This window comes from Ambystoma mexicanum, chromosome 11, assembly GCF_040938575.1.
Source record: "Ambystoma mexicanum isolate Mex_15411 chromosome 11, UKY_AmexF1_1, whole genome shotgun sequence".
NCBI lineage: Eukaryota > Metazoa > Chordata > Amphibia > Caudata > Ambystomatidae > Ambystoma > Ambystoma mexicanum.
Genome location: NC_090934.1, coordinates 560776782 through 560800409, shown reverse-complemented (window position 1 = coordinate 560800409; position 23628 = coordinate 560776782). Strand labels below are relative to the sequence as shown.

The window sequence follows — 23628 nt, the reverse complement described above, 5'->3', positions numbered from 1 at the left end:
ACTTCAGAATATGGCTCTGTTTTAGTAAAGAGAGCACCAACCGGTCGGTGGTAATTTGGTGCTACTGATGGAGGAAGCAGGTAAGACACCCCCACCACTGGTGTGTGGGAGAGGCAGGGTGGGCCTGTAGTTGTGGTCAGGCCGGTCTACTGGGCTGGCCTGTCAACTGGAGGATCTACAGTGTTGTTGGCTAGCTCTGTATGACTGGGACTTACCTCTGATGCAGTTTCTGAAGCACAAGTTCGATATGATTGGGAATGGTAGGCAGGACGATAAGTCTCAGGACATTCTGTGGAACCAGGGTTTAGGGACCGAAAGGACTGCTAACATACCAAGGGAGTTAGAAAACGTATAAGTGGTGGCTGCTATAAACAGACTGAATTTGCCAAAGGTGTTCAACTGTCATCCTTCTTTGTCTGTAGGCACAGCACGTGGAGAAGAGGGGTTGGCTGATCACTTGTAGGCATTAGGGGCATTCAACGGAACCAGGACTGGGTTGAGTATGCAGACACTTGGGGGCAGTTTCAGGTGCTCTATATGGCACGTTGAATCTGTCCTTTTTGAGATTTTGGGAGGGGCAGTAAAGATGTTTTTCATGGCCAGGAGTCCCTCCTTCCAGATGTTGTCCAAAACTGGAACGGACACTGCAGTCTTTCAAGCCTGTCCCTGCATGGATAGAAGAAACCCTCCTTTCTCTGTTCAGTGGGATTAGGCAAAACATCTTGGCTGCATTGGACTTCATGTTGTGAAATGTCCCAATCTCATTAGGAGGAGAATCCTCAATTGGAAGGTAGTCAGGTTCATCATCTGCCAGAAACAAATAGTCAACTCATCCATGGTAGAAGAGTGAATGGACAACATGCAATTGGGGAATGTCTTCCTCAGACTCATAATCTGAAGGGACCTCTGGAAAAGAAGGTGCAACTGAAGGGACATGATGACTGCATCTAGGCGGAGCAGGAGGCTTGGCTGGTACTCTAGTCTGCAGTTCTGATACCAGTGTTTGCAAAGTGGACAACATATCTGTGTAGTTGTAGTGGGCTTCTGGATGGCTGGAGACCGGCACTGGTTGTGCAAGTACAGGAGGCGCATGAGATGGCTGTGCTGGAGGCAAAACAGAATGAGTGCCTGAGGCAATGAGGAAGGGTGGTCTTTTGGGAAAGCCCCTTCTGGCCCCTCAAAGTCTATGTGAATCAGAGGCTCCAAAATGTCCTCCGAGACTCGTGGGAGGAAACTGGAATAGCCGGGGCAACATAAGACTTCAGTGTAAATAGCAGTTCTTTCTTTCTCTCTGGAGAGCCTAGCGCTCATGAAGTAGCAGTTGTCGCCAAAGAGATAACATCGCCCTCAATGGGATTTTGCTTGTTGACAGGCCAGCATCTTCGGACTCGTGGACAGAGTAGGTGTGCTGGGCTTATCGAACGTTGACAGAGAAGGCCTCAACAGGGTCATCGACTCTTGTGGTCTTCGTCGATGAGTGCTTGGTGGACGAAGGGCATGCTGTGGACCATGGCCTAATGGCTGTTGAAGGTGTCCAAGGAGCCGGTGACAAAGACGTTGCTGCAGCTTTCACCAATAAAGTAGGCTGCCTAAGTGTGGATTACTGTGGTATGGCTGCCTTTTCCAGGGTAGGCTGAGCATGGGTGGGTATGTCCTTACTTCACCCTCTTCCCATGATCCCGGCACTTAGAAGAGGGGGCACGCTCTTGGGGCCTGCTGTCATAAACTGAAGCATGACTTCGAAGGGTAGCAGAGTCTGAGGCCACAGTCCCCTCATCCAGCCAAGCCACCAACCTTCTCGGATGGCCTTTCAACATTTTATTCGCAAATGAGAGGCAGATGGAACACAAATTAACATAGTGGTCAGGATATGGGCAGTAGAGGCATTCCCCATGCTGGTCTTCAATACATAAATATTGTTAAGGTGGCAGGTAGAACACGCCTCGAAAAGGCCTTTCCTAGCCTTGGAATGAGCCATGGTGGCAAAAGGAACCACACTCAACAGGCCTCAACCATGGGGCGGTGGTGGGAGGGGCACGGGTCTGCCCTGCAAGGGAGCACTCAATGGTGTAAGACTTTCTCAAAATCCTAGAAGAGAAAGTACTTACCTTGCTTTCCAGAGATATGAAAACCAACTTGGACTGTTGTAAAGTTTGTAGATAATCGTTGAATGAAAGAAGAGAACTTGAAGAGGACTGCCAACACTTGAACATGCAGTAAAATCCGGTGTGCCTCTAGGGGTGGACCCAAGGGAGAAATTGCCTATTGACTAATGGGGAAGATGACCCAACACCACTATAAGAGAACACTTAGGTGACTGCATCTTTTCAAATTCAGGTGAAAACTGCTCTAATGTTAGAGGATTCCCAGCCTGATGACGGGGAACATTGAAACAGCATATTAATCTATGAGAGAAATCATGCTGGAGGAGGAGCAATTTCAGAAAGAATGCATCAGAAAATAAACATTTGGACTCTCGTTGCATTACATTATCAACAATGTAATTTGTTGGACTTTTTTGGTTTGAGGAAAAACAAATTAATTCAAATGAACAAAATAATGTCTTCAATGAAAGGTTATATTTACTGTTATGTATATTTGAAGGTCTTTTTTGATGTTATTTTTAGAAAAACATATTGTGCATTCTAAAGAATTATTTTAGGTTTTACTAATAGGTATACTACTTCATATGTGTAAGTAAAACACTTTGATTTAACCTTAATATCATCTCTAGAAACACTGCAAAGGTGAAAATGTTAGTGTGGATGTAAAGGTAATGAATAGGGATTTTATACATATAATGTTAAGTGGGAATATGGCAATGAGGGGAGCCCATTTACAAGGTATGTAAACGTTAAATGACAAGCCAAACCAAGTGTCCATTATGTGTGCATGTTGGACACTATTGAATCCTTTATTTTGCAACTCACCCTGGTACCACAAGTCGCTGCCCATTGTGAATCCGAAAAGAGCACCGATAATCATCAGGTAGTTTGCACCCAATCTGATTTTCCACCGCATTTAGTTCTTGCTCTTGAACGCCATCTGTAAAAATAAAGCATACAGGTTACATCACATAATTTCATAACCATCTATTTGTGGCTCAAAACCAGAAGCTATGCTGTGGGGATGTTGGTGTCAGTGGCTGGGGAAGCACCATGGAGAAATAAGGACCTTATCCTTTTGTGAAACCCACCTGATCAAAGACCTCATCCATGAATATAGCACAACCAATCGAAAGGAATTCATCTGAGGATTTAATCCACACAACAAACTATGTAATGCTTGTACACAGCCCACCAACTACAATGACAATCTTTTTGGCTTGGTAGCCCTTCCCCAATCCATAAATGAACACAGGGAATATATTCATTAGAGAACACGCAAAAGCTGCAAAATGTCTCAGGCAAAGTTAGGAGATCCTTTTTCAAAGGTAACTTTTACCTTACCTTAGGCTCTAAACTATGGACATCAATCACTTTTTTACACTGCAAATCAGGGAGTGGATATATCTTTTGTTCCCAATTGATTTCTTTTGTCCCAAATAGATTTAATTTTTAATAAATGTTTTGAGTGAAAAAGATTAAAGTGAGACAATTGAACCATTATCAAAAAATGGCAGTTTATGGGTCAATTTCATCACCTTCACACCTGGATCACAGACGAGTTAGACCCACTAACAACCTTAAAACTCTTCAAACCCACACCCGAAAAAAGTAAGAGCAAGATGGTTCACAAAGGAACTGCAGGAACTCCAAAAAACAAACTGTAAAACTAGAAAAGCGATGGAGGATGAAGCACTACAACCAGATGGACAAAATCAATTAACTTCGACACATTCGTCTATACAAAGTGACAGTCCTGAAAGCTAAGCAGGCATACAATATTGCAGGAATACAAACATCAGCAAATCCACAAAAATAAATGTTTAGAGTCATCAAGGAAATAAAAAAAACTCAACTTCATGCAACAACCACACTGTACCCTCGAAAACCCTATGGGACAGCATGACGGCCCATGTAAGTGCAAAAATAGAAGCAATACAACAGGCCATCGATGCTTTCCCAGGACCACAAACACCCTTCCAGAAACCAGCACCCCAATAATCAACACAACACTCAATCGAATGGAACAGATAGTGAGAAGGGCCCTCATTACAACCCTGGCGTTAAGGGGTTAACAGCGCTGTAAAAGGTGGCGGCGCCGTTAACCCCTTAACGCCTGATTACGAGGTCCCTTTGCGGGTTGGAGATTTTAACGCCTGCTTTTTGCAGGCGTTGGCACCAAGGTCCCTTTGCAGGTTGGTTTTTAAGTACGGTGCCGCAATTTGCGGCACCGTACTTAGCGCCTTCCCCATTCCCATTGAGCCCATGGGGCAAAAATGGGAATGGGGAAGGACCATGGCGGCATGGGGAATTACCGCCCGCCAACCTCGGAATGGGGCGGTAATTCCCCATTCCGCCATGGCGGAGTCGGTAAGTTACCGGCATGGACCATGGTGCTGTTAGCACCATGGTCCAACGCCAGGGTCGTAATGAGGGCCAAAATCTTCGACAAACTATTAAAAGATTCCAACATAGACGGATCTCCCAGCGACCCGTGCGCATACTGGACCCATGCGCACCTTACATCTATAAAAAGCTACTCGCCCACAAAACACAAGCCCTCTACATCCGACTAATAATGAATATATCCCTAAAAACGGGAAAAATGCCAAAATCATTCAAATCAGCCTAGCATACATCAAACCTCTCCTAAAAGTTGAGCCAGCAATAAAGATGACCCTACTTACTGCAGAGCCATATGGAAACCTACCAATCTCAGCGAAAATCTTGGGGAACCACGTATAAGAAGAACTAATCAATCATGTAGAAAGCAACAGAATACTGGACTAATCCCAGGTTAGCTTCAAACCCATCAGAGGAAATGAATCACCATTCCTCTAATTATGGGACCCCTACACGTGGACAACACCCAATCTGTCCTCATATGACTGGACATAAAAGCTGCATTCGATACAATCAAACACACAACTCTAATCAAGAAACTGTCTGAATCTGGTATTCAAAGGTCTGCACTAATATGGCTGAAATCTTTCCTCACCGACCAAACTGAAAGAACCCACATTCCACCATATTAAAACACAAAAAATATCACCTGAGATACACCACAAAGATCAAGACTCTCCCCACTTCTCTTCAAAATGTTTATGACCACTCCCCTAATAAAGCTTATTAAAACCCATGGACTGACAGCCTACAACCACACAGATGACACCCAACTCATCTTCACAATAACCAATGACAATGACCCAAACACCACCCTCAATGAATGCCTCACCGACCGATTCTGGCCTGAATTGGTGTCCCCTTGTCATGAGGCAGAGCCTGGGACTCTGTACACAGGACCCTACTGTGGCCTAGACATGCTTAATAGCATGTAGAAGAAAGAAACAAACAAAAAGCAAAATATTTCAGCCTTATAGAAGGCTTCTGTGTCATCATTGCAGGAAAGTGGACCTGCAGACTACATTTCCCCAGGCATCCCTGAGCCAGGAACTACTTAACCAAGCCCACATTGGACGAGAAACGTGCACGCATGTGCACAAGAACCAAAGCACGGGGCTTGTGCTCTGATACGCGACCTGAGAGGATGTGTCTGCCGGAGCTCCCACCACGGGGACCAGCATGAGGGGCCACTCCCCACAGAACTGCATCACAGGCCCCTCGCCTGCCTGAGATACGTACCGCCACGCTGGGGAGTCAAGCAGCACGGGGGAAAAGCGCAACGCTGCGGTGCAGCGAGGAGGAAATTCATCCACAAAGAGAAGCAAGGGGCACACGCAGTGGGCATCGCCCAAGCTCTCAGGTCCCCCTGCCTCACTGAAGCTAAGTGTATACTCTAGTACCATATTAGCGCCATAGCATCCAGTGGGGCGAATTCGATTCACGCGCAGTTGAGGAACAACAGCCAGAGCAGTGCATGCACTCTGCATCCCATTTGAATACCTAATTAGCCATGTTCAGCGCCTTATACCGCAGTCGCGGCTAGCTCTGGGCGGCCTGGAAAGCCACAACCCGCCATGTGCGACAGACAGCACGACCAGTCGCCCCTTGTGACGAACTCCTTAGACCCTAAACTAGCAGCAAAAAGCACAGGTGCAGCGCAGAGCCACGTGCGGCCCTAAATCCGCACACACACGGCTGAACCTTCCCAGTTCCATGCGCACTAACAGAGGCAGAAAGCAGACTCGCTGAGAGCGCTCTGAAGGGGGCATTAACCATTGTGCATGTACAATAAGTGTTGGCATGTGTGTGTGTGAGGAAACACGCAGAGTAGTAATTCCCGCTCTCTTTGCAGCATAGAAACTGCTCCAAAATACCGGACCAGAGTGCGCAGGCAGGAGGCCAGCACTCACCCCAGAGGTAAGTCTTTCTGGTTCTATGCAGTGTAGTGTGTAAAGTGCATGTCAGTGTGTATAGTGTAACTGCATTTCATTGTGTTCTCCTATCTCCCCCCACCTGTCCACCTCCCCTCTCCTAATGCTCTTACCGGTTAACCTCGCAACTTGAAGCCATCCAACCATCGAATCGCTAACCCTCTTTCCCCGCTGGGGTCTATGAGGCTTGCGTGGGCTTTTGCTTGCAGACGCCCAGACCGCAGAGGGGATGGTTGGTTTGTGCCACTCCTGAACCTGGAAACTGGAATTGTGACACCGCTGGGGGAGATTCGTCACTCACCTCCAGAAAAGACCCTCAAGTACAGGCCATATTGTATATGAGGTTGAACAAATGTTTTCAGCCCCATAAAAGATCACAACTACCATAATTTTATTGAATGTCACTATTGGTAGCATTGAGAATCTACAATATCTTCCCTATAGGATTGAAGCCTGCAAAGCAAGATTTTTGATTTTCTCTTGTAGTTGGACGATCCTCTGGGCAGCATTTTGACTAATGTTTAATAACATCCCCAAGTACATGAAAGATTCAACCTGGACTATCTTCTGATGGTTAAGGCTCCAAGTTGTCATCTTAGGTCTTCTCCCAATTGCAGACTGGGTTATTAAGATTTTTGTCTTTGATACGTTGATCCTTAAGTTGTTTTTCTCAACGTATACCTGAAGAGTATTTAATTGACATTTTAAGCCCAATCAGCATGTGGTCGATGAGGAGCAAGTCATCTGCAAAGAAAAGATGCTTCACTGGCCTCCCATTCATCCTAGATGGAAAGGTCCCAATATCTCCCAAGGAGTCTGCCAAGTCAGAGATGAATAAGTTGCGCAGGTGCCAGCAGGCATCCCTGTTTCAATCCTCTCTTATTCTCTATAGATCGATAAATATGTCCCACGCTATCCAGTTTTACTCTTAGGGATGTGCCTGTATAGAGAGCTCTGATCGCCAGCACAAGACGCACGGGACATCCCCCCAATCCATTTGTTTTGTCCACAAAATATCTGTATCAACTAAGTCGAATTCCTGGATGAGGTCTACAAAAGCAAAGTATGCCTTTTATTTCTTTATAGTAGAACAAGACTTCATGATGTTTATTATGAAGACATTTAAACTCATGCCGAACTCCTTTACAAAGTCTGACTGGTATGGGTCATTATCAGTTTGAAGTCGAGACCCACACAACAACCTGTCCAAGAGAAAAGATGCAAACAACTTACCCATCACGTCAATAAGGGCGACAGGGTGGTAGTTGTTAGGATCCTCCCTTGCGCCTTCTTGAATTTTGGGACAATAATTGATGTCTTTCACGAGACCGGAACATTTTCCAAACTCTAATAATTTCCCTCAATAGTGTCTTAATAAAGGAGGCCCAAGCCCCAACCTCAGTTTTCAACATTACATTGATTACTCCATCCGGACCTGGAGCCCTTGAGTTGCTAGCTTTTTTATAAAGGTGATCACATCTTCACTATCACATTGAAAAGACCAATCGGCCCAACCCCCATCACCCACACACCCCTGGGACTCAAGTTTGCAGAACAACCTCGAGAAGTGTTCTATCCAGGCCTCCTTCGTAACTCCATTCAATTGTATAGCCTGTTGGGGTGATCCAATGGAATGAATCGCCTGCAAAATTTCTCTTATATTCTTGCTTTTAATTATTCTCAACATATTTTCTGCATCTTCTTTGCCAGACTGTTCCTGTGGGCACGCACCCAATCCCTATAGATTTGACATCACTGTTTTAGAAGGCCTGGCATTGCAGGTTCCCAGGCAGCGTTTAACCTTTTCAGATCACCTCTTAACTCCTTTCTAGCTGTAACCAAGACAGCATTATTAGAGACGAGCTCTTTCCTATTGCCCATGGAGACATTAAAATGTACCAGGAATGGTGTGTATTCAATAGAGGTTAATGGGTTAAGGCTTCTTTCTCTACAAATCCCGAGCAACACTTTCTGGTGCACCATAGGTATGCTCTGAGAGGTCATCTTTAGGCATTTACACCCCCGAATCACTTCCATGCTTACCAGGTACACCTCTCTTGCTGTCACCCTTCCCAATGGCTAAGTCATCTTTAAGATATTATGGTCACTAGCACTTAAAATACCACTTCAAACTTTATTATGATGGGTAGAAAGTTCTCGCTCACAAATATATAATCAAAAACTGTGCTCGGATTGCCCTGCTTCCAAGTTGAGCGCCCCGGGATTTCGCGCTCGATAGCCTAATTTATCATGTTTACATTTCTAGCACCCATTTCTCTCAGCCACAACGCTCTCCTTTTAACACCATGACTTAAGCTGATCTCATCACCCCCCTTTATCTCATTTTTATCCAGTATAAGGAACAAGTTACTTACCTGTAACTGTTGTTCTCCAGCATAGGTCTTGCATGGATTCACATGCTCATGAATATTCCTCATCGTCAGGGTGGGAATCCTTGGTAAAAGAAAAAACTGTTTCACTTTCATTTACAAACTGTCTTTCTCCTATAAACCAATCACTGAGCTCTGGGTTATACTGCCCCCAGCCAATGACTACCCTCTCCCTAAGCCCCTCCTCTCGCAGCCATCTTCAGATTTGGTAGCACGTAAAGTGGCAGTATGACCAAGAAAAGCCAAGGAGGGGCAGGAGGGTGGGTTTGCATGTGAATCCATGCCAGACCCATGCTGGAGAACAACAGTTACAGTTAAGTAACTTGTTCCTTCCCCAGCATAGGGTCTGGCATGGATTCACATGCTCATGAATAATGAATACATAGCAGTACATACATACACAACCACAGGAGGTGGCAAAGCTCAACAGAAGCAATTACTCTTACCTCCGGACCAGGGTCACCTTCAAGCGAACAGATTGCGCAGCACTACCTGGCCGACCCTGGACTCCTCCCTGGAATCCCTGTCGACGCAGCAGAATCTCGTGACGGTGTGCGTGGACCTCCACGTAGCAGCCCTGCAGATGTCCAGCAGGGGCACGCCAGACAAGACCGTTGTCGTCGCAGCGATTGCTCTGGTGGAATGGGCTCTCGGACGGCCGGGCAGCGGTCATTTTGCCAACTGGTGACAGGATCCGAGTGGCCGTGGCTCTCAGAGGGTTGATCTTCTGCGACTGGCACCAAGTCACTAACCGCTTCCACTTGTGTCCGTAGCACTTAAGAGTCGACGATGCCCTGGCCCTGGAAAGCACCACCCTGCAGTCCGCCGGCAGCTTGCACTCATCGTACTCTAAGGCTGTAGGAGCTAGATGCCTCAGGATCAGCGATCCTGGGTCGTGGTGCAGGATTGCACCTCCTTCTATGGCGAGCAGATCTGCGACCACTGGCAGCTTGACTGGAGGTGACATCGGCCGGCTGAGAAGGTCTGTGTACCAAATGAGCCTCGGCCACGCCAGGCCAGCGAGCATCATACTGCACCGGCACCATTTGAGTTGACTGATGACTCATAGTAGTAGAGGCAACGTGTACAGTAACAGGCCTTCCCACGGGAAGGAGAATGTGTCCCCCATGCTCCTGGTGGAACCTGCTGGCCAACCTCTGGCAGTTGGTGTTCGTCGCCGTCGCACACAGATCGATCAGGGGTTTGTCCCACCTGAGACAGAGGTTGTCCACTTGATCCTGCCGAAGCTCCCACTCGTGGCAAGAGCGCAGTTCTCTGCTGAGAGAGTCAGCGACAGTGTTCAGGTGAAAAGGAATGAGAAACATCCCCTGGGCGACGGCCCAGTGCCAAAAGTCCTGCACCTCTATGGAGAGCGCTGGGGATCAGATGCCATCCTGCTTCCTGATGTAGAAAATTGTGGTTGTATTGTCCATGAAGAACTTCACCACTTTGCGCTTGAGGGACGGAAGGAACGACTTGAGGGCCCAGAACATTGATGTGGAGATCCCTCTCCTCCGGTAGCCACAGGCCTCTGGTGTGGGCTCCCCAGGGAAGCATCCTAGGTGATCGTCTCCTGGTAAGGGGGGGGCTATGTTAAGTCTGTCCCCCCCGGCGATGCTGGAGCGCACACCCCGCCACCTTATCGCTCGACGAGAACAATCCTATCTGTGAAGCTTCCAGACACCTGGATCCACCGGGCATCCAGGAATTCCTGGAGGGGTCACATCTGCAACCTGCAGAGCCTGATCAGGTAGATACATGACAACATCATGCCCAACAAGGGGGGCGTGGCTTGGCAGCCATGGAACAGGCTGCTTTCTTTGTGTGCTCCTGGATCCGACAATTGATCCAGACATGCGCATGCCTTCCAACTACCTATTCCAGCAGGAAAAGCAGCGAGAAGAAATAAGAATGTAAGCGGAACCCGATGCACATTCCCGCAGGCAGATCGAGAGAAATTGACAAGAATTATGATACTTTGTAGCCTCTGACGTATGATACGGGGCTGTCAGCAAGATGGCGGCGAGTTCTAAACATAGGAGCCTCCGGAAGCGCGGACCGTGCCCACTGTGAGGATCGCTGCAGCAGGGGGAACAGGCGCTTATTCCTAAGTGCGGAAGATGGCCGGGCATACGCTTCAACGAAGCGGAGTGTACGGCCGAGCGTCACTGCCCGTGCCGGAGCACCCGGGTTCCAGTGAAAGTGAGGGGTGACCCTGCGGGCGGCTGTGAATGGGAGGCGGATCCCCGTGTATGCGCAAGCATAAGCTGCGCTGTGAAGCCCGGGGCCCCCAAAGCACGGATGCCAGGCACCCAGGAATTGGGCTGAATCCAGGGCCACACGCGCCTCAATAGGATGCTGCACCGGTGGGGGTGGGGGGTGTGCAGCCGCACATATTAAACAGAAAAGACACAAGCGCATATGAAATGAACGCGCGGCCACAATAAGCAAAGACTTGCCGTATAGGGGGCGCGAGGGAGCCCTGGAGGACTGTCTTGTTAAACGAATGCAAAGTAATAAGTAAAACGCTATTGCCCAACAATACCGCATGTAAGCAGACGAACATAAACATAGCCCTCCTATAGGAGGACGTCATGTAACACAAGTGAAACACCTCCCCTGCAGCAAAGAGGCATCATATAGACACAGCAGAAAGCCCTGAGTGAGGACTACAAGAAATTGCAACAGAGTGCGGGGCACCTTGTGAGAGTACCCAGAAGTGGCCCCTGCCACAGGAAAAGGTGTCAAACCCAAAGGCACCACAAAGTCGTCACCAGAACAAGCGCATACCGTGGTGCAGCTGTGCACAAAGGAACAGTGCCTTGAGGACGCTGGCAAAGACTGGGCACTGAATAGCTGAAGGACCCACGGGGACAGAGGAGCTTAGCCATAGCGGGAGGCACACAGACAGTGGACCAGGGCGCTAAAGGAGGTGCACCCCCCATAAACAATGTCGGAGGCAATTGAAGAGGTGAGGAAAAGGGAAGGAAAACCCTTGTTGTGGCGCAAGAGAACCCCGCAAATGCTCTCAGGCAAGCAGAGCTAGCGCCGAGCCCGTCGTCCTCCAAAACAGCGCATTAGCCCTAAGGTGGGGTCTGGGCACGCTTGTAGTGCCAGTAAGTACGCCGCCCGGGCGTGGGAGACACGCATAGTATACATGAAAGTGAGGCCCAGAGGAGACTGCGCCAAGACAGAAACACAGAACCGGTGCAGCACTGAAGCCCCCATGGAACAACTAAGCGCACTAGAGTTGGGAAGCCAGGGGATCAGATCAGCAGGCTACATATATAGTAGACCTGCACACTAATGAATAAGCGCACACTGTAGACAGGGCCACAGGGAGCCCTGCACCCGAGAAGCTAAGGCTGGGGGCCAGCACAAACACCAACACACTGTGGGCACGACAGCAGCCTGTGCAACAGACGGAAAGGACTTGGAACGTTTGGTGCAATGGCTCTTAAGGGGGGCAAAGGTAAAGGCAAGCAGCCAACAATGGACATCTTTACCAAATCACAGCAAGCCCCGACCACGCCTGCACAAGCCACTGCTACCACACCGGAAGAGATTACCTCGCCGAGAGAGGACCACCAGATCCTGGCAGCCATAACGGAATTGAAATCCTCGTGGGGAGCCGCAATGGCAGACCTCAAAGCGGTGTTGGAAACCAAGATCGATGCTGTAGGGATAGAGGTCAACCTTCTAAGACTAGATGTAAGAGCACTTGCAGACCGAGCGGCTTATAGAACGCTGTAAAAACTAATACTGATGTTAGCACTACCAACGCCAAAGAGGTCCATATACTGAAGCAACAAATGTCTGACCTGGAAAACAGAGCTGAGGAGGCCTAAGGTCGAGCAAGACGCAACAATATACGCATGGTGGGTCTACCGGAGGGAGAAGAGGGCCAGAACCCACGCACTACGTGGAAAACATGTTCATCCAGGAAATAGGAGCAGGCAAGCCCTGATGAGAAGGCCCCAACCCGGCCCCCCCCCCCCCCCGAGCTATAATAGCAAAGATAGTGAACTACAGAGACAGGGAAAAGAAATTGGAATATTTTGGAAAGGAGGAACAATAACGCGAGCGGCGTCGACTGTCACTGCGTACCCAGACTATACAATGCTGATACAGAGACAACGGTACAGCTACGTGGCGGTGAAAAGAAGGTTGAGGACTGCCGGATTCAGATGCATGCTTTTGTACCCTGCGAAACTTAAGGTCTTACACAAAGGGAAAGTACACTTCTTCGAAACCCCGGAGGAGGCGACATGCTGGCTGGATACCCAGGGATGCCCAGATTCTGAAGATGTCCAAGAACGAGATGGACAGGATAAGTGACAACACCATGTTTGATGTTGCAGGGGGTGGGAGACAGTGAGGCTCAAATAATGGGGGTATTGAGCGCGATCATGAGTTGCGGATGCTAATTAATAGATAAACGCTGCGAGCGGACTCGATGGACTGGAATATAGAATTGTCTACTGTAGCTATGAGCCACAAATGCGCTGCGAATAACACTCAAGATAGGAGACACAAGATGAGGACGTCCAACCCCTAGTAGTTAAATTTGTTGAGGCGCTATCTCCCTGCTGTGCCCGAGTACTGGCAATTGCCAAGAAACGGGCAAGATGCAGGGGTGCCTGAGATCCAGGGATGGAGCTGAGCAACAGTTGGGATGGGGGAGGGACAGTAGGGAGTTGGGGAGTATGTTGGGGCAGGGACGGGAGGGGGGGGGGAAGGTAGGGGAGGAGGTTTGTGAAGTTGAAGTGTTAATAGTTAAGGGTAGTTTTTGTTGGGGTACGAGTTTACACACGCTAGCACTTGCATACTGGACAGGGGTCGGGAAGGCAAGAAGGAAGGTGGGGATAGGCTAAAACATGGGGCGCCTTAAGGTAATTTCTTGGAATGTCAGGGGACTCAATAGCTACCTAAAAAGGAATAAGATCATGATGTACCTAAGAAGGCAGAAAATAGATTTAGCTCTACTACAGCAGACCCACCTTCCAAAAGAAAAATTAGAGAAGATTCAGAAAAAGTGGGGAGCGATCGTTATAGGGGCAAAATATTCGGCTTATGCCAGGGGAGTGATTACATGGGTAGCACCACATGTCCCATTTCAATTACTACAATACACAATTGAAGCGGACGGGAGGTTGGTGGTTGTACAATTGAAGCGGACGGGAGGTTGGTGGTTGTACCGGGGGGGGGGCTGGTGGAAAATAGAGAAATATGTATTATCAACACATATGCCCAGAACCAGGATACTGTCACATACTTCAAGACCCTATACAGCAAATTAAGCCTGCATATGGGGGAGGCGGTGATCTGGGGAGGAGATTTTAATTGCACATTTAACCCGAAGGTGGATAGGTCGGATAATAAACAAGATAGGCCCGTCCCTGCAGCCAAGGCCCTGCAGGCCTTACTAATGGACCTGCAACTAGAAGATACATGGAGGGTGCGCCACCCACAAGACAGATAATATTCGCACTACTCCTCCCCACACAACTTGTATAAGAGATTAGATTACATGTTCGGCACGCAGGAAGTGGTAGCAGAAGTACTACTGACAGAATACAAGGCAAGGGTCCCATCGGATCACTCGCCATTGGTTTTAATATGGCAATATCGTCCCCCAAGTGCCAGGATACCAACTTGGCGTCTCAGAGCTGAAGCACTTAAAGATGTAATGTTTAGGGAGGACCCGAGAGAAGAAATTGCAAGGCACTTTGAGACTAATACTGGGAGCGTGGAGTCGGCTGGCACGCTCTGGGAAGCTTTTAAGGTGGTGGTGAGAGGGGTAGCAATAGCCAAATCTAAAGGGCTGCAGTGAGGTATACTAAGGGAATTACAGAAGGCCAAAACCAAACTAGAGAAAACTTTGAGCAAGGGGGGAGGATGCCAAAACCATAAGCCGAATGCAACAGGAATGTGCAGAACACTGGGAGAGACTATGTAATGTAAACTATAAAAAGAATATAGAGAGGCAGCATGAGGGCGGAGACAAACCGGGAAGGATGTTGGCATGGTTGTACAAAAGGGAGACCCCCAGACCTCCGACAAGGGCAATAACAGGGGAAGATGGCCAACTAGTGGACACCCAAGAGGGCATGAATCGAGAGTTCCTAGAATACTATAGGAAATTATATGGCGATGGAGAAGTTAGCAACGACAGGGAAGTAATGGACACGCTGGAGGACACAGGCTTGCCACGAAATAGCGCTGCGGAGCAGGAGGTCTTAGATGCCCCGATTACTCTAGACGAGCTGGAAGAGGTGGTAGTACAACTACCCACTAGTAAGACCCCAGGGGCGGATGGGCTCCCCAGCAAATTTTACAAAATATACAGGAACGAGGTGCTCCCCCCCGCTGCTCGCAATGCTAAATGAAGCATTCGAGACGGGGAGGCCGCCGGAATCCCTAAGAGAAGCAATCATCATTCCCCTCCCAACACCTAATAAGTCAGGCAAGGACTGCGGATCATTCAGACCACTATCGATGCTGAACCAAGACAATAAAATACTCACAGCGGTATTAGCAAACAGAATGAAACAGCTCATTAATAAATTAATACACCCAGGCCAAACAGGGTATGTCCCGTGCAGGAACATATCCGACAACCTCAGAAGACTCCACTGGGTTATAGAACACACAACAGGAATCTCGGATGAGATGGCAATTGTATCACTCGATGCGATAAAAGCCTTTGACTTTGTCAGATGGCCCTGGCTGATGGTGGCCCTAACTCACTATGCGATAGGACCAGGGTACCTCAAATGGGTCAAACTACTGTATAGCGTCCCGCTAGCCAGAATCAAAACTGGAGCCATCATATCCGAGAGATGGCAACTGAGCAGGGCTACCAGACAAGGATGCCCTTGGTCACCGATGCTGTATATTTTAGCACTGGAACCCCTGGCAATATATCTGAGGCAGCAGTACGAGGCAATAGGGATTGGAATAAAAGGGGAGCCACATCTAATCTCGCAGATGACATGCTGTTATACTTATGATACCCGGAAGAAAATCTCCAATATGTTTTGGAAGTGATGGAGCGATTCGCGTTGCTATCGGGTATAGCGGTGAATCCCAGGAAATCATGTATATTCCCATTAGGGAGGTATGTAGGGGTCCCATGCGATAAATTACCGGTTTCGTAAATACCATGGGAGCCAAAAACGTTCAGATACCTGGAGATGGACATTTATCATATGGTGGAGGCAGAACATCAGAATAATACAGAGAAAGCGGCACAAAAAATTGAACATAGCATGAGGTTCTGGTCCAAGCTCCCCCTGGCAATGATGGGAAGGGGAGCGCTGCTGAAGATGGTAGTATTGCCAAGACTATTACATTTTTTTGGCAACATACCAAACCTGATACCGAGACAATTCTCCCTGAAGCTACAGAGCATATGTAGGGAGTTCCTATGGCACGGAACAAGGAACAGAATAGCTCTTTGGAAATTGCAGAACACACACGACAAAGGGGGTATAAAATTGCCAAACTACGAGATTTATTACTTAGCAATTCAACTGCAATATGTGGCCAAATGGCTGTCGGAAGACCACACCTCAAAATCGAGATTGCTGCGACAAGAATGTGCCCTGTTCTTCCTAAAGGAAATAATCTTGTTACCCAAAAGATAAAAGAGCGCTCAAAGATGCTGGCACTGGGATGGGAGATATGGCGAAAAGCTTGTCAGGTCATGGAGGACCCGACACTGTGTTCTCCACAAATACCGCTGGTTGCACTGGCGGGAAGGGATGAGCAACTAATAAAGACAATTAGGAGGCACTGGGAACCAATGAGAATTGCATCAATGGGAGATATGTGGAACGGAGGGGAAATCAAGGTCTTTGGGGGGCTGGTAGAGGAAACAGGGCTGCATGAGGAGCAATACATCACATATAACAGAATGGTAGGGTGGATTAAAGAAACATGGTCAGAGATAATTTTAGAAGAGCAACCTGATGCCACCATTGATACACTATATGATATCGCAGATGAAGGGCACGAGATATCTAGGCTATACGAACTTTTGATGACCAAAGCGGGGAAGGAGGTGACACAATTGAGACATGACTGGGAAGAAGAGGTGGGGGTACCAATGAGCGACGGGATGTGGGAGCGAGTGCAAGGGTACCATAAAAAAATATCTAGAAATGCGAGGCTACAGCAAATACAGCTATATATAACCCACAGAGTATATATGACACCCAAAGTATAGCCAAATTCAAGAATGCAGAACGACAAACATGCCCCAAATGCGGGGAAGACAATGCGGGGATGACGCACATGTTTTGGGCATGCCGGGAAATTGGGAAATTTTGGGAGGAAATAGCCCACCGGCTTGAGGAGAAAGGGATTAAATTAAATGTCGAATCAGCGTGGGTATGTTTGTTAGGAGGATTCCCTAGGCCACGCCAACTAAAACATGTGAGCAAATTAAAGGACTTGGCATACATACTGGCCAAGCGCAGAATAGCCATGGGATGGAAAGCATGTAATAGACCTAGAATAGAAGCCTGGTGGAGTGACCTACAAAAATGGACCGAAGCTGAAACAGCAGTATGGCACGAAACCGGGAATAGAGGGGGGGAGGAAGAGGCAGAAACCCTGACAGCCTGGAAGCACCTAGTGGCCACGCTATATGGACCTACCCAAGACTGGTCAAGTGACCGGAACCCAGAGGAGGATACAAAAAGAGAAATCCCCTCAACAGAATCAGGTGCAGTGCGAGAACCGAGAGGCGAAGGAGGCTCGGATGGGGCGGGGGACGGGCGGGCAGCAGACTCGGAAGCGTAAATGTAAATATTGAAATGTTACAATATGTGTTGTAGGTTGGCTGCATTTTGTTTGGTTGTAATAAAACAATAAAACGTTTTTTTTAAAAAAAAAAAACACATCATGCCCAACAATTACTTGATGGCTCGCATTGTGGCGATCTTCAGTGCCAATAGCCATTGTACCTTGCCCAAAATGGCCACAATCCTTTCTTCTGAGGGGGCTGCCAGGCAGGAGACCGTGTTGAACCTGATCCCCAGGAACAGAGCGTCCTGCGATGGAATCAAGCAAAACTTTGGATAATACACAGAGAATGCCACATCCGTCAGCAGCCGAACGGTCCTGTCAGCCTGATCGACAGCAACTTCCCTTGACTTGGCCCAGATGAGCCAGTCGTCGAGGAACGGGTACACATGTATACCTTGCAGACGCAGATGGGCCGCCACTAGTGCCAGGCACTTCGTAAACACCCTGGGCGCCGACTCCAATCTGAAGGGAAGGGCCTTGAATTGGTAATGCTTTCCCTGTACGACGGAGCGTAGGAACTGCCGATGCTTCTCGTTAATCGGGGCATGAAACACCTGTGTATAGGCGCGTTACAAATGCCATATCATATCATATCATGGACGTAAGCATCCTCCAGATCCAGCGAAGTTAGGAAGTCCCCTTCCTCCAGTTGGCTGAGCTCGTGTTGCAATGTGACCATCCTGAACTTTTGGGACTTGAACTTGTTTAGTCACCGCAGGTCAAGAATGGGCCTCCAGCCCCCGGTCTTCTTTCTTACAATGGTCAGCCATACCATCCTGCTCAATCATCTCCCTGATAACCTGGGTATCACCGGTCAGGCCCTGGCTTGGCTGACTTCTTTCCTCTCTGATCAACCCTCCCAGGTCCAACCTGGGTCCTTCCTCTCTCTACCTGTGGTGTCCCCCAGGGGTCTAACCTCTCTCCCTGGCTGCTCAACCAATACCTGGCACTTCTTGCCTACCACATTACCGCTCTCTGCCGAAATTTCAGTGCTATGCGGATGACACTCAGTTCATTTTCAGGCTATCTTCGGCCACCTCTTCTCCATCTCACATCACTGACTGTCTGCAATCCAGGAGTGATGTGCCGCCAATGATCTCTGCCTTAATGCCAGTAAGACTGAGATGCTCCTCACTGGCACACCCGCTCCCTCCTTTGCTGTCGCTCTCTGGCCAGCCTCTCTTGGTCCTCTTCCTGCTCCCACCTGCGAGACTAAACACCTCTGGGTCATCTTCGACTCCACACTCTCCCTTCTCTCCTCACATCCCTGACGTCTCTAAGAAGTCACACTACCAGCTGCAACTCCTCAGAGGTATTCTTCCTTTCCTTTCCTTCCCCCAGATGCTCACTGTATCCAGAGCTCTGGTTCTCTCTAGGCTAGACTATTGCAACAGCTTCCTCTAAATCTGCTCATTTCTACTCTCTGCCCTCTGCAACTCATCCAGAACAGGACTGCGCGACTTGTCCTTGGCCTCAAGTCCAGGAATCGTATCTCTCCAGGACTGAAAACACTGCACTGGCTCCCAGTGGCTGCGAGGATTAAGTTCAAAACCCTCTGCATTGTGCACAAGGCCTTCTGGGGCCTCAATACCTGCAACTCTCTCTTCCTAAATATCTTCCTTCTCGAGCTCTTCGCTTATCCGCTCCAACTCCCTCAGGGTCAGTCGCTTATCCAAGCAACGAGTTGGTGGAAGATCTCTTTCTTCGGCTGGGGCCTCCCTCTGGAACAGTCTCCTTGCCTCCCTGAAGCTTGAGGAGAACCATATCTGGTTCCGGAAGCACCTCAAAACCTTCCTCTTTGCTTCTGCTTTCTCTCCTGTCCCCTGCTGAAATCCTGGCAGAAACTGTACTGGTTATCTGGCCACCCTAGGATCTCGGGCCCAGGTTCCCTTCCCCGCCAGTTACACACCTGCACTGCCTCCCTGGCAACCCCAGCACTTGGGGACTGTTCTCTGTATCCCTACAGTCCCCCCACCAGCACTTGACACCTGATGTCTGCACTTAACCTTGCACTTGCCACCAGCTGGCCCTACTTCTCTCATTGTTTAATGTATTCTTTTACCCCATGTTCTGCACTGTCCCCACCCCTCCTCCCACTCTGCACTTTTCCTCTTCCCCCTTCCCCTGCACTTGCGTGATCTGAATGACACCTGTCCTAGTGGGATTGTTGTCTCAATCTTCCCTCTGTCCCCCCTCCCTTGCCACATCGCCCCTTGAAACACATGTGTATAGATGCTTTATAAATGCCATATCATACTAAGAAGTATCTGGAGGAAATTCCAGTGCCCCAGAGTCACTTTGGAACGCATGGCCTGTACCTCCAACAGGAGCTGAGGAATGTGCTGCTCCTGTCGGGCCACCAGTGAAATCTGCGGACACTTCAACTGGAATTCTAGAGTGTGTCCGTGGGCGAGAGCATCCAGCAGCCATCGGTCGGTGGAGATCTTCTTCCACTCGCTGACGAAGCCCAACAGCTGGCCTCCCAACGGGGTGCATGGGTGGGGGTCCGACATCCTGGCTGGTTCATTCCTACTTCAGGGGCTGTGTGCTGCCTTGGGAGCGACGACAGCGGCGGCCACTCAGAAAGCCTTGGAACGACCCCTGTAGGCCTCCTGGGTCGTGGAATGTGAGGGTTGACGTTAAGAGGACCAACTGTCGCTTAAACCCTTTGACGATCTTCCGGATTTGCCTCCTGAGGCACAAAAGGAAGGGCTGTGTTGCTGAAGCATACCTAGGACCCGGGCCATCTGTCGGTCTTGATGGCTTGCAACGAGTCATCGACAGCCTTCCCAAAGAGATTGTTCCCGTCAAACGGCATGTCCAGCACCCTCGTCTGAACTTCTGGCCGAAAGATGGTGGCTTTCAACCAGCCACGGACGACGGAGGCAGACACCGTTCCCCATCTGGCGGAACTCCGTGTCCGCGATGTCCAGGGCCATAGTGATGACATGGTCCGATGCCACTCCACCCTCCTGAAGGATCTTGTGCGCCTCCACCAGCTTGTTGTCGGGGAGGAATTCCAGCAACGGGGCCATCTTGTACCACAGCTCTCCGTCGTACCTGGCCAGGATCACAAGAGCATTTGCCACCATGACCGTCGTTGCCGCCTTTCGGCGCATTACGTCCAACTTCTTCCATCCGCTGTCCAGGGGCACGGAGGCTGACGATGGATTTGAGGACTTCTTCCTCACAGCCGCCGAGACGACCAAGTCTGGGAAAGGCTGCGATTGCAGATACTTGGGTGCGGACTCCGGCACCCGGTACTTCTTCACCAGTCGGGGGTAGAGGCCTTGGTGTTGAGCTGTGTCGATCCTTCATGGTGCGTTTGTTGAATCCCAATCTGCCTCCTTGTGATCCGGATGGAGGCAGTAGGGGCACTGGCAGTGTTTGCAGAGGAGTAGCCAGAATTGTCTAACAAGTGGGGACTGAACCTAACGTAGTTGGGCCTACCGCAGTGACATTAACATCTGTAAATGCCCACACAGCGGTGCTGAGGGGGCATTTACAGATTTTGGGTGGGCCTTGCCCGCTCCAGCCCTACTCTGTCTACCCCTCCACAAACACATTCCTCAATCCGCAGCAGGAGCAGAGTTTGATGAGAGAACCTCGGCCCTTCTCCTCCGCCATGGTCCGGCGTGCAGTGTAGGCCCGATGGCCTTCTGGAATCTTTGATGAAAACTCAACGATTCTTTCCCTTGAGGGGCGACGAAAGATGCTGACAAATGGGTCCCTACTTGCCGGTCAAAAGCACAAAAAAGCACAAGGCTCTATTTGACAAATATTGGAAATGATTTACCGAAAAAAACTCAAAACCACAGAAAAGAGCAAAACACAAGGTCTCCCAACACTTGAACGTGCGGTAAAAATCTGAAGATGGCTGCCAGAGGAGGGGCTTAAGGAGAAGGCAGTCATTGGATGGGGGCATTATGACCCAGAGCTCAGTGATTGGTTTATAGGAGAAAGAGAGTTTGTAAGTGGAGTGAAAATATTTTTTCTTTCACCGAGGATTCCAGCCTGATGACGGGGAATATTCATGAGCATGTGAATCCATGCCAGACCCCATGCTGGAGAAATGTGATATTTAGATCACCATATCACGATATTCGGTGCATATATGGATTCAATACACTTATCTAGGGTATTCATAAGAGTTCCCATAAAATCTAGATCACTAATGATGCTAGGGTTCCAATATATATTGCAGACGACATACCATACTTCCTTATTAGACAAAATACCTTTCCTCCGAATCACCAATATTTGTATGAACTGGTTAGGCTGGTGAATCGAACTGTAAATCGAGACCAGATTTAACAGCCATCTATAATCCCAAACACTGTCTAACCCTAACCCTCCCCCCTCGTAGCAGGGTTCAGAAAAACTGTGCATCTTTCTAGGAGTGGTGATGAACGAAGCCAGGTCACCTGGAAACACAAAAAAGCAAACTGCTCAAATCGAAGTCTACACTGAGCAAACAAGTGCTTGAAGCCTCTTGTGTTCCAGGAGGCCAGGCTGACTTGTTCAATCACAGGTGTAACCCTCTGTTAATTTTTACTCCTTTTTGAGGACAAAACCTGGGGCAACCAAGACCATGAGTCTTCACAGTTTAATTCTCTGCATTCGTCTCTCTTACATTCCACAGCTCTCTGTGCCCATAAATCGTTATACAGACAAGGAGCCGAATTCCTTCTAGCAAAAACCACCCAAGACCACCTCAGAAGAGACCCATCTAGCACCAAACTCCAATTAGAAAAAAAGAGACTACGAGAAAAGAAAATTCAGAGGACCCATCTTCTCCTATCTGATAGCCAAACTATGGAACGCGATCCCGAAGGAAAAAACAACAGAAGACCACCTAGCCTTCAGGAAACAACTAAAGATCTGGCTATTCAACTAGCCAAGATAAACATAGACTAACCATACAACAACCACCCTGACGAGCAGTGTGTCCAAACTACACAATGACTGCTGCTACAAACCATAAAACAAAAACAAGGGACAGATACAGAACAAAAAACAATACATAGTTACAAATACTCAGAGATCACCCAAATCCAACTAACCATTTCCTCGCTCTTCCACACAGCCCACACTTCCCACCTACAACACACACCCAGAAGACTAGTGAACCCACCCATCAAAAACACGCAAACAACAAATAACTATTAACTATCTAACCAAGCTACAAAACCCAATGACCTCTGACAAACAACTCAAATACTGGACATCGTCCTTATGGACACAACAAGCCCAGTGGACAAAACAAAACACACCCAGAAACCTCACAAGCACAGACACCAGTTTCTCCTGGTTCTACATGCATCAACAGATAAGCACAACATCTATACTATCCCTCGTTTCCCCACTAACCGACCCAACCCACTTTTCTTAAGAGGTACGTGAGCGCCTGGAGACCATGAAAACGGCAGCAGTGTGCGGTATAAATCAACTGAACATAGCACTTTTAAATCTCTACACGCCCAATACACAAACTAGGGAGATTTGTTAAACTAGATCATTAGTACAGATCAAGGGAAAGTGACAAATGAAAGAAAGGCATGGTATCAAACAGTGAAGACAGACAAGTGATCACAGTTCAAGGGTGTTTATTGAACTTCAATAGGGTTTGAAAAAGCCTATCTAATGCTAAATCTAAAGATGGAAGCAAGCTACGACCATCAAATAATAACGCAGTCCTTGTGGTGTCTTGTCAAAATAAAAGGGCCTATGCGAATAAACCTATTGCCAATACTTACTTCTAAATACAAATTGTGTGGGAAACAATGTTATAAAAAAGAAAAGTGTTCAAGAAATGATATGTCAGGATAGTTGAGCAGTTAGCTTCCCTTCCCCAAGTTTTCAGCACGGGACAAGGCGGCACACTCGAGCTTAGCACACACTGGCTTTTCTGGCCCAAGGATGCAGTTCAAAATCTCAGTATCAGGACCGTCAGTGTTAAAGTCTCTTTGTCATTCAGAGTCTCTT

General features: G+C 48.4%; 1 protein-coding gene across 1 annotated transcript in view; it reads right to left on the bottom strand.

The window, feature by feature from the left end:
* The window catches only part of FBXO3 (F-box protein 3), a 1552568-nt gene that overhangs the window by 966719 nt on the left and 562221 nt on the right, over positions 1-23628 (bottom strand). The window contains exon 4 of the mRNA XM_069623397.1: positions 2931-3045. Within this exon, the coding sequence (XP_069479498.1) occupies positions 2931-3045 (115 nt within the window). The remainder of the gene's footprint in view (positions 1-2930; positions 3046-23628) is intronic.